Below are 15,753 nucleotides of genomic sequence, written 5' to 3' on the forward strand. Positions count from 1 at the left end.
GAGCTCAGAAGACACCCAAAGAGGAGGCTGACATATATCTTGGGTCCCAAGTTTGCTGCCCCCCTTCACCTCTGCACTTTTGTCTTGAATGTGCCAAGGGATACATCCCCCGCTCACCTCTTTTTTTTTTTTTTCTTTATCAGAGATGGGTTTTGTGTTTCCCAGGCTGGTCTTGAACTCCTAACCTCAAGTGATTCTCCTGCCTCTCCGTCCCAAAGTGCTGGGATTGTAGGCGTGAGCCACCACGCCCAGCTCCCCCCAATCTCTTAGGAGTCCCTTCTCACCCAGGAAGAGAAGATCGGAGTTGGCTGAAGCAGCTCCCGGTGCCCCATGGTGTAGGGGCCTGCTTAGATGCTGAGAGGCGCTGTGTGACACGCTAAGGCTCCTGTCTTACCAAAGCCTGTGCCAGCCACGGGTTGGCGATGGAGGTGGCGGTGGGGGGGGTGACTTTCGTGGGTTGCCGCCCTATCCAAGGCATAGCCTGGACCCTAAGCCAAGAAACACATCAACTTTCTGGAACTCAAAGCCGTCATCACAGCTGTCTCAGCCTTCAGAGCACATGTGAGGTGGTGAGAAGGACTGTTTTGCCCCGAGCTTTGCAGGCAGAACAGGCATGGCCCTTGTGGAACATTTAGCCTGGTTTGATTCTGTCCCCAGCCTAGCCAAGACTCGGCCCGTCATTCAAGAGATGCCTTTGCTATTTGTCAAGCTCCCTCCTGGCTCAGACCATTTTAGTGTCTGAACTGTTAACTCAAACTTTTAGCCTGTCCTGGGTTGGCCTGAACTGGTTAACTAGGCTCTTACACAGCATGCATCAGCCATCCTAAGTATTTGTGGGCGTTGTGGAGGCTCTGCACTGCGCCCCTCCTGGTCAAGTGTTGTAAAACCCACTGTTCTGTCATCTGTGGGTACATTTTTTTTTCAGGGCCTCAACCATCATCCTAGGCATCTAAACTTATTCCACATTTCCCGGGGGCCTTAGGTCAGAGTTTAGATTTCACTTCAAGAACCCTGAGGAGGCTAGGCACGGTGGCTCATGCCTGTAATCCCAATACTTTGTGAAGCCAAGGTGGTTGGATCACCTTAGGTCAGGAGTTTGAGACCACCCTGGCAAACATGGCGAAACCCTGTCTCTATTAAAAATACAAAAATTAGCTGGGCATGGTGGTGCACGCCTGAGATATGAGAATCACTTGAACCCAGGAGGCGGAGGTTGCAGTGAGCCAAGATCACGTCACTGCACTCCATCCTGGGTGGCAGAATCAGACTATCTCAAAAACATGGGGAAAAAAAAACACTTCAGGTTTTTGCCTATAATCCCAGCACTTTGGGAGGCTGAGATGGGTGGATCACTTGAGGCCAGGAGTTCAAGACCAGCCTGGGCAACATGGCGAAACCCTAAAAACCCAATTTTAGTCTCGGCTAAAAATGCAAAAACTAAAGTTAGCTGGGCGTGGTGGCGCACACACCTGTAATCCCAGCTACCCGGGAGGCTTGAGGCACAAGAATCGCCTGAACCAGGGAGGCAGAGGTTGCAGATTGTGCCACTGCGCTGCAGCCTTGGCGACAGAGTGAGACTACATCTCAAAAAAAAAAAAAAAAAAAAAAAAAAAAAAGGACAGAAACCCTCCGGTTTTTCAGAAGCTGGGATGCAGCCCTTATCTTTCATCTTTTCATTGCTATCTCCTTAGACCTGGAGACCTGCCCCTTAATCTGTTTCTGGCTTTACATAGCATTGTCCCTTATCTCCCCCGGGGCTTGGGGGCTGGCCTTTCCCTCCCCCCACAGAGGGACTTCCGCCCTCTCTTAGTCCTCCTGCCTCCATTGGCTTTGCATAAATCTTGTGGGAGTGCAAATCCAGAAATTTAGCAGCCTCCACCAACAACCAGATCCAGCCTTTCTGTCACATTTCACCTACGGGAGTCATCTTTAGGGTGCTACTAGTCTTTCTTTTACTTTTTTTTTTTTCTGAGGCACTGTTGGTGGAGCTAAGGGGTATCTCAAAGTTTCTTCTAATAACTCTTTTGTACTTTTCCACTCTTCAAGCTCTGCAACTCCCTCAGGCCTAATAGAACCCAAAACAAACAGCCTAGTGAACTCTGGCTTTATATTGCAAGCCATTCTCAATATTCAAATCATTTACACCCAAGGGCAAGGAGCTGGGTGTTTCAAGGTCAAGACTCTCAGCCTAGCCCTCTTTCTTTAAAACCGTCCTCTCCCCCTTGCTATCCTGTGGCTTCCCAGAAGCTACTCGGTGGACCTTTTTTTGAGATGTCTTTTTAAAATGAAGGGAAATAAAATGGAATGAAGGGGAAGTAGCAGGTGTAAATTTTAATGAAAGTCTTAGCTATATGCTAGAAGGTTTTAATTCCAGACACTTGTTCTGACTCTGAAGTGTGTTTATTGTGTTTATGTGTTTTTTTGGAGACGGATTCTCACTCTGTCCTCCAGGCTGGAGTGCAGAGGCGCAATCTCGGCTCACTGTAACCTCCGCCTCCCGGGTTCAAGTGATTCTCCTGCCTCAGTCTCCCAAGTAGCTGGGATTGCAGGCGTGCGCCATGATGTTCAGCTAATTTTTGTATTTTTAGTAGAGATGGGGTTTTGCCATGTTGGCTAGGCTGGTCATGAACTCCTGTCCTCAGGTGATCCACCTGCCTCAGCCTCCCTAAGTGCTGGGATTATAGACGTGAGCCCCCGCGCCTGGCCTATTTATTTTTTAAAAATTTTTGTTATATCTTTTTATTTTGAAGTGTGTTTTTATTAATTATGAGTAAAACTATGGCTCATGCTATTTATTTGAAGATCTTGGCAGTTTCTAGAAAAAAACCAAAGGGCTATTCCTGTCCAGGCTTTGTTCCTAATAAAATTTGTCATTAATTAAAATAAGAAAAAAGAACAATAACTTTGCTTTAAAAAAAAAAAGGCAATATTTAATTTCACCTTAGATGGGTGAAGATAGTCTGAAAGGATGTTTGTGCATTTCTGAAAACTCCATGGGTATTTTTAATAAAATGGACTTGATTCATAGTTTACAAGAGGGCAGGTCATATATCACGCAAAACAGGGATTCTACCCTGCTGTCCCTGGGTGGGTTTCTAGGGTCCCTGACCCTCCTGGTACTGAATGAAAATGTTGAGTATAGAGTATGTGCATTTTTTCAGTGGGGTGGGGGGCATAATGTTCAGTTTGAGGGTCTCTCCCCTTCTGTGGGACAGGGTGCGCCCCTGTGGGTTAGTACTGAGGTTCGTGGTGACAGCTGTGTGGCACAGATGGGCAGCTTGTCTCTAGAAGCTCCAGAAGGGAAATAAAAGTGAGAAAATATGCCAAGCAGTTGTTTCTCCCCCGGCGTTGTCCGTGTGGGGTTTATTTTACCTCTGAGTTTTCTCCCAGTTTTGTGCTCTTCACCTTAGCTGAGGGAGGCTGTGTTGAGAGCAGAGAATGTGGCCACATGCTGTAGCTCTGGGAAATGCTGCATTCCAATTTTCTCCTAGCACAGGGCTTTGAAGTCCTTGACACCCCGGAGCAGACTTGCTCAAACTTTTGAAGGACATGTGTAATTTGAGACGGTTTCTGCATCTTCCCCACAGAAGGAGAAGGTCTGCATTTGGTCCTATTTGACGTGTGTTAGCAACACTTTCTTCTCACACCTGCAAGAGGATGTAATCATCTCTCCTCTACTTTAAGGCACTGTTCAGTTGTATATTTCTTCTTCTTTATTTTTTGAGACAAAGTCTGGCTCTGTTGCCCAGGCTGGAGTGCAGTGGTGCAATCTCAACTCACTGCAACCTCTGCCTCCTGGGCTGAAGCTGTCCTCCCACCTCAGTTCCAGAGTAGCTGGGACCACAGGCACTGCCACCACACCCAGCTAATCTTTGTGTTTTTTTATAGGGACAGGGTTTCACCATGTTGCCCAGGCTGGTCTTGAACTCCTGAGCTAAACGATCTGCCCAGTTTTGGCCTCCCAAAGTGCTGGGATTACAGGCATGAGCCATTGCTAGTTGTATATTCCTTAATTTCTTCGACTGTCTTTTTTTTCCCCCCTCTGTTTCTGATATCACTAATTGCTGCCTTGCTTTTCTCTTCTTGTTAAACTGGCAGTCTGTAGGTGTCTGCTGTGAACATGCCATTAGGATGCACGAAGCTCCACCTCCACCGGGGAGCCAGTGGTCCGAGCCATTCTCACATTATGCTGCCCTTGACATTGCTGGAATGTGGCTAGGGGAGAGGGGTGTCCTTGTCTGTTCAAGGCACACTCAGCTCCAAGCTCTTACTTGGATGTTGATGGGACAACTCTGGATGGAATCAGCCTGGCTCCTAGCAGCTGGCTTGTAATCGCAGGCAAGGGATGGGAAATGTTTTCTAGTCCTAATTTGTGACTCCCGGTGATGTTGAGCAGAGAACCATTTCTGATCTTAACCCTCTTTTAACATCATCTTTTCTTGTTTTTGTAGGTTGCTCCGACTGTGCGCTCCAGGAGTGGTGGCTCTGAGGTGTGACCCTGCCCACCTTTGGGCCCAGCCAGGTTCAGCCCCCCAGTAAGGAGGGCAACTTGATAACACAAATAAAACAGGTTAGTGAAGTGGTTTTGACTCTCAGTGAGTCACAATAATGCTGAACGTCGAGTCTTCCCATGCCCTCCCCTCCTACCCGCCCCACTTCCCTTTTAATTGTCGTCCCCCTTTCCGGGTCCTCCTGAGGCTTTGATGCAAAATCATGTTGAAATTGTAACTAGGCCAGGCACAGTGGCTGACACCTATAATTCCAGCACTTTAGGAGGCTGAGGCGGGCAGATCACTTGAGGCCAGGCATTTGAGACCAGCCTGGCCAACATGGCGAAACCCCATCTCTATTAAAAATACAAAAAATTAGCCAGGCGTGGTGGCGTGTGCCTGAAATCCCAGCTACTCAGGAGGCTGAGGCACGAGAATCGCTTGAACCTGGGAGGCAGAGGTTGTGGTGAGCTGAGATAGTGCCACTGCACTCCAACCTGGTCAATAGAGTGAGACTGTCTCACAAAAAAAAAAAAAAAAAAAAAAAAAAGGGAAAGAAATTATAACTATAACTTGTTAGTTCTTGATCTGATGGGCCTGAAATGTGGGATGAGAAAGGGTGCCAAGGGTTTGTCTCAGGAAGCAACACTTTGGACATCTCGGTTTTTTTTTTTTTTTCTTTTCTTTCCCTCTCTCCCCTCCAAATCCAGACCATGTGTGTTAAAAACTGGAACACCAGGTTCATCTGCTTGGTAATGTTGATCATATCTATGACTTGGGAACTTCATCTGGCTTCCCAGTGCTTTCCGATTCCAGTTGGAATAGATTATATTAGAATATGACCAGTGATACTTATTTTTAAGAGACAGGGTCTCACTCTGTCGCCCAGGCTGGAATGCAATGGTGTGATCATTGCTCACTGCAGCTTTGAACTCCTGGGCTCCTGTGATCTTCCCACTTGGCCTCCCAAGTATCTGGGACTATATGACACAATGCTGCCACACCCGGCTTCTCTTCCCCCTCCCTCCTCCCTCTTCTCCCCCTCCCTTCCCTTCCCTTCTCTTCCCTTCTCTTCCCTTCCCTTCTCTTCTCTTCTCTTCTCCTCTCCTCTCCTCTCCTCTCTTCTCTTCTCTTCTCTTCTCTTCTCTTCTCTTCTCTTCTCTTCTCTTCTCTTCTCTTCTCTTCTCTTCCCTTCCCTTCCCTTCCCTTCCCTTCCCTTCCCTTCCCTTCCCTTCCCTTCCCTTCCCTTCTCTTCTCTTCTCTTCTCTTCTCTTCTCTTCTCTTCCCTTCTCTTCCCTTCTCTTCCCTTCCCTTCTCTTCTCTTCCCTTCTCTTCCCTTCTCTTCCCTTCTCTTCCCTTCCCTTCTCTTCCCTTCTCTTCCCTTCCCTTCTCTTCTCTTCTCTTCTCTTCCCTTCTCTTCCCTTCTCTTCTCTTCCCTTCTCTTCCCTTCTCTTCTCTTCTCTTCCCTTCTCTTCTCTTCCCTTCCCTTCTCTTCTCTTCTCTTCTCTTCTCTTCTCTTCTCTTCTCTTCTCTTCTCTTCTCTTCTCTTCCTCTCTTCTTTCTTCTTTCTGTCTGTCTTTCTTTCTGTCTGTCTGTCTTTCTGTCTTCCTTTCTTTCTTTCTTGTCTTTCTTGATGGAGTCCTGCTCTGTCACCCAGGCTGGAGTGTAATGGGGCCATCTCAGCTCACTGCAACCTCTGCCTCCTGGGTTCAAGCGATTCTCCTATCTCAGCCTCCTGAGTAGCTGGGATTACAGGCATGTGCCACTACGCCAGGCTAATTTTTATAGTTTTAGTAGGGATGGGGTTTTGCCAGGTTAGCCAGGCTGATCTCGAACTCCTGACCTTAGGTGATCTGCCCACCCTGGCCTCCCAAAGTGCTGGGATTACAGGTGTGAGCCACTGTGCCCGCCCCCAGCTGATTTTTATTTTGTATAGATGGGGTCTTGCTGTGTTTCCTAGGCTTGTCTCAAATTCCTGGGCTCACGCCGTCCTCCCACCTCAGCCTTCCAAAGTGCTGGGATTACAGGTGTGAGCCACCACACCTGGCCTTATTTTATTATAATAACATATATTATTATTAATACTGGGATGATGTCAGAGAGAAGAAATGTTACAGAGGAAAGAATGAAAAGTCTAGGATTGTAAATATCCAGAAAGAAAAAAATGCTTCGTGAATAGACCATAAAAATGTTAGAAATGATCTTTTATTCCCTGAGATTGAGTATCAGAGGGTTTAGGTTGGTTAGTTTGAGCTATTGTTCGAAAATTGTCCAGGATGTGGTTATAGGGTAGATAGGACCAACTAATACTGGCCAGCTTGCTCTGGTTAGATGATCATGTAGAAGAGCCCACATGTTATGGTGGGTTTTTTCTAACAGAACAATGAGCTCCATTGTGCCGTGCACCATCTTCTTCCCCTTCTGCCCTGCTCTGTGGTCCTGAAGGAAGAACTCAAATAGAAGACATAAGAACAAACTGAAGTACAATCTTGTCACAGCCCAAGGGGCTGGTTGTTGGTTGCTTCTGGAACAAATTCTCAGGGATGAGGCCAATGACTCTTTTCTTTCTTTCAAACAGTGTAGCTGGGAGTTTCATTTTATTAATTACGCTTTGAGATTAGAGATAAGAGTCTCTCTTTTTTTAATTGCTATTTACTTAAAATAGGAAAAGGAAGTAAATGTAAGTGATCTCGGTGTCATCAGTGGGTAGTGTCACACTTTATACTTTATCCCCAAGGAAGAAATACATTTAGCAAATATTTTCCTGCCCAGACAAAATGGGAAACAACAAGGCTTTTCTCCTTTTCAAGTGGGACGAGCTTTTGCAATTCAGCCCTTACATTGATTGACTATACTGACTGTTGCTAGGCTTTCTGTATTTAAGACACTTAGGTAGTTTGCAAGAATGTATCTTTGATAACATGACTGAGAATAATTCTTACTGGCAATTTGGCTCTGTTTAGTGAATATGTTTTTGTCAGTTTACTTCTTATTTCCCTCCTCTCCAGTTTCTTCCCTTATTCAATGATATAATTAGAATTTTTTTTTAATAACTTAAAATTTTACGTTTAGTCTTAAAGGTGTTTAACCTGTTCCCAGACTTGAGCAAACTCTACCACATTTTTCTTTTCTTTTTTTACACAGACATACACACACACACACACACAGATTTTGTTGTTTGTTTGTTTGTTTTTGGTTTTACAATTTGAGATGGGGTCTTGCTGTTTTGTTCAAGTTCTTACTTGAACTCCTGGGCTCAAGCCACCCTTCCGCCTCAGCCTCTGAAGTAGCTGGGAGTAGCCCTCTTTTCTAAATGTAGTAATGTGACAAAAGCAAGATCATCTTCAAAACTCATAGTATAAATTGGTGGAAAGTTTGTGACAATTACAGGAAAGATAGATTTCTAGATTTCTAGTTAGTTATGTTATAATTTTCTGTACATTAAAATTATGAGGGAGATATACATATTTAAAAGAAGGAGGTGAATTCAGTATTGAAGGTATCCATTTATGAATCAAGTACGTAATTACGTGATTGATTACAAAAACTCTAGGGAACTGATGACTCTCTTTTTACTAGTCCATTAAGAAAAAAGTATGTGCACACACTAGTGTGCACTTTGTGTCTACGTGTTTTTTCCCTGTAGAGAAATTGCCCAAAGTAAACCTTCAAAGACAGTTAAAAACAGGAAGTTTGAAGCACAGTTCTTTTTTTTTTTTTCTAATTTTTAAAAATCATCTGTAGAGATAGGGCCTTGCTGTGTTGCCTAGGCTGGTCTCGAACTCCTGGGCTCGAGTGATCCTCCCACCTTGGCCTCCCGAAGTGCTGAGATTACAGTTGTGAGCAACTGTGTCCGGCCTGAAGCACAATTCTTCAAAAATTTAAGGGGTCTGCTGGTATGGGGAAAGGTCATGGAAAGATGAGAGTGTAGATTTTTTTTGGCTGTAGCTTTCCTCTCTTTATGGAGAAAGATGGGGGCAAGAGGCTGGATCCATAGTCTCAAATTGTGTGTTTCTGCAGTTAGTCCTTTTACCTACCAGTTGGAAAATCATTTGATTCACATCTTCAAAATGTCTGTTAACAAGGAAGGCACATCTTGTCTCTTTACAAGACAAATACTTTCCCTAAGATTCCCTTTTGCCCGTTTGGTAAGAATTTAGGCTGGTACCGCATGTTTATAACTGCTCTGGGTGGTACCATTTCTGATATGCTGGGTCATATCCCCTAAAGTTGGAGGAGGAAGCCATGAGAAATCATATTCTTTCTTATGTTGTTCCTACACATTCTCTTTACAGCTGAGATGATGAGCTTGATCTTCAGCTGCTGTTGTGGACTTACATAATTTATTAGCACACATTGTGAGATAATAGGATATTAATACCCTACTACCTTATGGTAGGGCTTCAGCTAAAGAATATCCTCCTAGATAAAATGAGGGAAGCGTAGACTTCCTACCTACTGACTGGACCTGTAGCCATAATAGTTCTAGTTGCAAGGAACACACATGGCTTGAAGAAGTAAATTGTGACACGGCCCTGGGCCATAGTTTTCCCTTTGGTTATTCTTTTCATGTCACCAGGTTTCTTTTAGGTCTGTCCTGAGAGGGTTTAAACTCAGCCTTTAGTGAATGCCTGAACTGTTGTGTCTTTGGTTACTTTTAGGTAAAGGCATGAGATGGGTCAAGTGGAGCCTGAGCATTCTTGCAAAGGACTGAGGCACAGTATGAAAGAAAATATGATGTATGGGTATAAATATGAGCTTCAGAAAGTGAAATTTTACTGCAGAGTCCTTTTGGCTATTGGGAGTGTGCATAACAGGCAGTACTGTAGGGGTTAAGATAAGGTTGAGAAACAGCTACAGAATGTGGTTTTGGAAGAAAGGCAGACGTTGCCTCTCATTTGTACTCCTTGCAGTGTTGTGAATATAGTGGTCTAAGCAAATAAATGATAACAGTTTTTTCTTCACTAAGTGAAAAGATGTTCACTTTGGACCTTTGCTTCCCTTCCAGTGTCAACGAGTACTACCAAGAGAAGAAAAGAGGTCAACACAGACTCATTTACTACTCCATGTGAATGATAGCTACAGCAGGGGGAAGTTTCATAGTCTATCAATTGGGTCAGAAAATGGAGGTAATCAGCAGTGTGGTGGGGGGGGGGGGTCTTCTTTCCATTTTCTAGGGTATGTTACCTGCTTTATATATATTTTTTTAAGAAACAGGCTTTTATATGTCAATTTGAAATTTGTTTGTAACTCTGATGGTGTTGGCTTCTCAAATCTCTTATAAAATTCAGGTTCCCCATCAAAATCACTGTATTGCAGCAGTGGAGTTTAATGAAACCCAGTGTTTCTCATCACTAGTTTTAGGTCTAGAACATTTATGTAGTAGTAAATGAGTCTAGGTTCTTAGGAGGGTGCTGGCAGGGTGGTAGCTTTCTGGGCTTTGTAATTGTTAGCTTGGCCTTTCCCACTTCTGCCTAACCCAGATTAGGAAAGGTAAAGAAACCTGCCTCTTATGAGTTTGAGTCCTGTTGGTAGTGCACACTCAGAAAGGAAGCAAGGTTACTTAGTCCTTGGTGTGCCGAGACTTGGTTTAGATGAAAGCTTCCATCATTCTGGGAGTGAATGTGGCCTTTAACTGGAGAAAGACAGTGTTGGATGTTTTTGACCTGAGTTACAATTAGAGTAGCCATGGCCAGTGCCCCCTGGCAATGACAGAAGCCTAAACTTCCCCATGATCACATCAGCAATTTCCAATTTTCAGTTTTATGGCAGAGGCTTCTTAGAAGCTTAAACCCCTGTCCCAATGACGTCAAGTTCGCCTGTTGGCTTGGAAGGTTCAGACCTGTCTTCCATCAACACCATGATGTCGGCGGTCATGAGTGTAGGGAAGGTCACAGAGAATGGCGGGAGCCCCCAGGGCATCAAGTCCCCCTCGAAGCCTCCAGGACCAAATCGGATTGGCAGAAGGAACCAGGTAAGTGTTCACACCTGGTGGTGACCTCTGGTGGGTTCAGTCCGTGAGAATATTGGGAGATGTTTCCCAGTTTCCTATGATAAAACCTTGGAAGAATATGGAATAAAACGGATATACCCAGAGGCCTTAATCATTTTTCAAGAGCAAAATTTTCATGACTTGTGTTAGTTTCCTTTTGTGGAGAAAGTTTTCTTTGCTGTGGTGTCGGTGTTGGTGGAAGTGCCTTTATTTTTGGCCCCACCATTGGATTTTAACTCAACCTTTCTTCATGTGATGGCCGTCGCAGGGAATGTGACTGATTTCTCTGCTGTGATGTGGTTTGTTTCCTCATTCACACAGCTGGCTATTTTTAAGTGTCTTCAGATTAGAAAGCAAATAAGTACTGCCTGTGCTGGGGCTGCTGTTTAGCTTTCTATCCTTGAAAAAGCACAGAATTTGGCTTCAGATAATTCCACTTAAGATGCTGTTTAGTCATCTTGAATTTTCATTGGGCATCAGATCAGGAGAACATGGTAAAGTAAATAGGTGGAATTGAGAAGGGTTAATGCTGTTATGAAAGTTAATGTCTTCTCTACTGGGAAATGAATCTTCAGTGTACAAATGGGACATTTCCTTGAAAACGTGTTGCTATCTTGGCAACATATTCTTGAACAGAGGGTAGGTGGAGGAAGGAGGCAGAGAGTGAATACTTCTCATTTCATCTCTGGATCCATGTAATACGAATTGACTTCCTCGTGTTTAAGTTTGGTTTAACTGATTTAATGAGGCTATACTAAATCCTTGGAGAGAAGGAGGTCTTGCATTTGTCTAGGAACCAGAGATGGATGAGAAAGCAAACCTGCTGGGCTTTTGTGAACTAATTTTCTTTTTTATAAATAATCCTACTGTGGCTGTCCTTACACAGAATTCTCTGAGTATTAATATGATGGTTTTCTATAAATTCTTAGAAGTAGAGCCTTAATTAAAGCTTTTGATACAACTTTCCCTACAAGAAAAGTTGTACCAGCCCCAAACCCTGCCAGCAGTGTGGGGGAGGATGCGTTTCTCCACACCTTGCTGAGGGATGGGGACCTGGCAGAGTTCAGTGATGTTTTAGCGTTGGAACATTGATTCCTTTCTCTCTTTTTTTTTCCTTTTCTCCTTGTGCCTCTCTTCCTATGGGTGCCTGAGAAAATACTCAGCCTGTATGACTGTGGCCTGAGTCAAGAAGGAGCGCTAGCTCTGAGAAGAAAAGGTTTATTTCCACTCTCATGTAACGGTCCATCTATCCATCTCTCCATCCATCAACCCGTTGGACAATATGTACCCAGTTCCTATATCCAGCTAGCTACTGTACCAGGTGCCAGGCATTTGGGGAAGAATAAGACAGACAAGGTTGTCATCCTCATCCTTCTGCTCTACCAGGAACAAGTGAAGTAATAGGAAGAGCTTTTCCTCAAATAGCTCCAAGTTGTCCCAAGTCCAGCCTCCAGATTAGAGACTGTGGTTAGGGCCCTGGAGGATGCCCACAGCACCCCCCACGTTTGCATGCTAACTGGAGGCTGCCTCTTCAGGTGTGAGGAGGCAACTGTGCAGGTGGGGCAGGGCCACCTTTCATCCCCCTCCCTTCTTCTCCAGGGATCTGGTATCCTGAGTTTGCTTTTGAAATGGAGGTTCTGGCTAGAGGTAGCCTGGTAAATATAGTTCTTTTTTTTTTTTTTTTTTTTTTTTTTTTTTTGAGACGGAGTCTCGCTCTGTCGCCCAGGCTGGAGTGCAGTGGCCAGATCTCAGCTCACTGCAAGCTCCGCCTTCTGGGTTTACGCCATTCTCCTGCCTCAGCCTCCCGAGTAGCTGGGACTACAGGCGCCCGCCACCTCGCCTGGCTAGTTTTTTGTATTTTTTAGTAGAGACGGGGTTTCACCGTGTTAGCCAGGATGGTCTCGATCTCCTGACCTCGTGATCCACCCGTCTCGGCCTCCCAAATCCAAAAGACAAAAGTCAGTGGGGAGAGAGTATGGGGAAGAAGGAAGCAGGCTCCTTACCTGTGGACTAGACAGGGAGGGCTGAGAGAGGGAGCCCGGGAAAGTCCCATCGATGTGAGCTTAGAGTTCCAGGAGAGATTAGCCACAGCCGGATGCTGACATGGGTGCCAGATTGTTTCGTTATGGAATGGTTCGTTATCACATTAGCTGCTAATTTTATCCTTCAACTCAGGAGGTGTGCTCCTTCCACCAGCATGACTGCAATAACTGGATTCAAAATTCTCCATTAGGGTGCTGGGCGTGGTGTCATGTCTCTAATCCCTGCTACTTGGGAGGCGGAGGTGGGAAGATTGCTTGAGCCCAGGGGTTCAAGGCCAGCCTGGGCAATATTATGAGACCCCATGTCTTATAAAAAACAAAAACAAAATTCTCTGGAAGGGCCTCTCTTCCAGTATCACAGTGCTTTCTTTTCTTGGAGGTTCATTTTATTATTATTATTATTATTTTTTTAAATAGAGACAGAATCTCTATTTCTCACCAGAGCATGGTTGATTCCTAGTTTCACAAACTATACAGCTAATGTGTATAAGCTGCCTTAATTACTGTGATATCTGGCTTTGCTTATTTTTTTAAATTATAAAAAAACTTTTTGTAGAGACAAGGTTTCACTGTGTTGCCCAGGCTGGTCTCAAACTCCTGGGCTCAAGCGATCCTCCCACCTCAGCCTCCCAAAGTGCTGGGATTACAGGTGTGAGCCACCATGCTTGACCTGGTTAGTTTTAAAAGATTATATCTAGGTCTGTAGACCTCCTCCCAGGTAACTTGGCTTTTGTGGACCTGTATGATGGCTGGCAGCACAGCACTGCCAGCCTCAGAGGTTGGGGTGTCAGTTCATGAGTCACCCCAGAGTCAACACAAGTCAACCCTACCAGCCACACGGTGTGCCTGCTGTCTATTGCAAGGTGAATGCAAGAGGATTTTTAAAAAAACATTGTCTCCCCATGGCTGGTCACTTGGAGGCCTTAAAAAAAAAAAAAAAGTATTTATATCCTATTGGTGACTTAAGAAATTTTATATATATAAAATTGCCTATCTACTAATTTGACAACAATATCCCAGAGATGGAACTCATCCCCAACTTTTGGCCTGGCTGTGAGATATCCCTCCTTGTTAAATCTTATTTTGTTGCTGTTGCTTTCGTTTCTCCCCACACGCCTCCCCCCAAGCTGGGGGTCCTTGGCCAGCTCTACTCCGACTACAGTTGTAGAACTGGGCTGAGAAAGTGTGATACCCCCTTCCCCCATTATACCTCAGAAAGTTCCAAACTAGAAGTATGATAAATGAGTAAGAACGGGAATTTTTTTTTCCCACAGTTTCTAGGATGTTCGTGTTTTGTAGAATCCGTATTCTTAATTCCTTTTGAGAGTGAGAAAATGTGGAGCATACCTAATTCTCAGACCCAATTCCATAGATTAGGAAAAAGTTTTGGCCAGGCACAGTGGCTGATGCCTGTAATCCCAGCACTTGGGGAAACTGAGGCAGGTGGCTCACCTGAGGTTGAGAGTTCAAGACCAGCCCGGCCAACATGGCAAAACCCTGTCTCTACTAAAAATACAAAAATTAGCTGGGCGTGGTAGCACACACCTGTAGTCCCAGCTACTTGGGAGGTTGAGGCAGGAGAATCGCTTGAACCCGGAAGGCGGAGGTTGCAGTGAGCCACAATCGTGCCACTGCACTCCACTCCGGGCAACAGAGTGAGACTCCATTAAAAAAAAAAAAAAATGAGTTCCTATTGCTCAGAATGAGACTTGTTTGTCCTTGAAGAGGAGTGAGAGAGAAGGTGGCTGTGAGCTAGACATCCTCATGCCTTCATTCCACCTGTCTGGTTTATGGCGCCATTTGTTTTTATAGTCTTCAGGGTGACTTTTATTTTCATCATCTCTCATAAGCAACCACAAGAGTGTTTCCTTTCTGTGCCTTGGGGTTAATCGTTCTTTTGGTCAGACTTTTATATAGCGTAGTGGTTTAGGGCATGGACTGTGGAGCAGCTGACCTGGGTTTTAATGCTATGCCTACCACTTAATAGTTCTCTGACTTGCGGCACGTTACTTGCCTCTGTGTACCCCAGTTTCCTCGTTCAGAAAATGGGATCTGTAATAATGCTTGTCTATTAGTGGTTGTGAAAAAACCCTGATAGTTCTGTGTAAGTGCTCAATAATTGGTGTTATTTGCAAGGAGCAGAAACTCATTCAAATGAATGCAAGTAAAAAGAGGTCTATTGAAAGATGCCCGAGGATAGGAAATGACCCAGAGCCTAGACAGAGCATCCAGCCCTAGGGACAGTGCCCTCCATCCCTTTGGATTAGCACTGACATCTTCCACACTGCTTTCTCCTGACTTGAGCTTGCCCAGGTGCAAGCCTCCTTGGGTTCAGCTATACCTCTCCATGAACTTTCAATTCAAGTGCTCATAATCACCCAACTTAGTAATTTAGCCATCCTCAAACCTGGGCACATGTCACCGTCATCTGGGGAGCTTGTGAGACAAACAGATTTCTGGGGTTCTACTCCCCCCAACCCCAGTCTGCCAATGACTCTGATGTGGCATGTCCAGAATCTGGTTAAATGCATAGAAAAAGCCCCCCAGGTGATTCTGCTGATCTTCAGAAATCTCTTGAGCACCGCAACTCCAAATTACTGAGAGAGGCATCCAAGCATGGGTCCAGTTAGTTTTGGGCATGTAGACAGGAACCCGTGGTGCTTAGGGACTGTGAGGGTGAGGAGGCAATGATGCACACAGCCTAGAACTCTGCGTGAATTGTTTGGAAAGAGGATCTGTAGCATAGGGTTAGTGAACGACATTGGCTTTTTCTGAAAAAGGCAAAACATACTGCTTGACCTGTGCATTCTGAGGGAGCATAAAAGGAGCCCCCTCACCAAGTAGTGAACTGGTTCTTTTTTCACCTGTGGAAGTCTTCAATTTGGGTTGGCATTCCTATCAAAGTTGTCGTGATGAGGACAGCAATTTTCTGTGTGATGTTTTTGTTGATTATTTATGAGCAGCATTAAGCAGGTGCTAGCAGTGGGCAGAGGAATCACAGCATGCCCACTGGGTGCACAGCTAGGCACTGAGGGCAACCCTCTTGGTAAGGTGGGCTCTTCTGATGAGAACCTTATTATCTCTCATGTGTTCTTGGAGACCTTGAAACCTGTTGGAAAATAGCCCAGGTTGGACTTGGGGAGAAATGTATTCCTTTCTAGCTCTTCCGTGAGTCAGTGCTTAATTTTCCACCATCACGGATGATGAAGTGGTGTCTGTGTAATTAGAA

General features: G+C 44.9%; 1 protein-coding gene across 8 annotated transcripts in view; it reads left to right on the forward strand.

Annotated features, from left to right (window-relative positions):
* RREB1 (ras responsive element binding protein 1) overlaps positions 1–15,753 on the forward strand; it is a 200,202-nt gene that overhangs the window by 119,715 nt on the left and 64,734 nt on the right. For all 8 annotated transcript variants that reach the window (XM_073005637.1, XM_007973781.3, XM_007973777.3 and 5 more), the window contains exons 2-4: positions 4,452–4,570; positions 9,499–9,619; positions 10,252–10,464. In XM_073005637.1, the coding sequence (XP_072861738.1) occupies positions 10,294–10,464 (171 nt within the window). In that variant the 5' untranslated portion in view covers positions 4,452–4,570; positions 9,499–9,619; positions 10,252–10,293. The remainder of the gene's footprint in view (positions 1–4,451; positions 4,571–9,498; positions 9,620–10,251; positions 10,465–15,753) is intronic.

The sequence above is a fragment of the Chlorocebus sabaeus genome, chromosome 17, assembly GCF_047675955.1.
Source record: "Chlorocebus sabaeus isolate Y175 chromosome 17, mChlSab1.0.hap1, whole genome shotgun sequence".
NCBI lineage: Eukaryota > Metazoa > Chordata > Mammalia > Primates > Cercopithecidae > Chlorocebus > Chlorocebus sabaeus.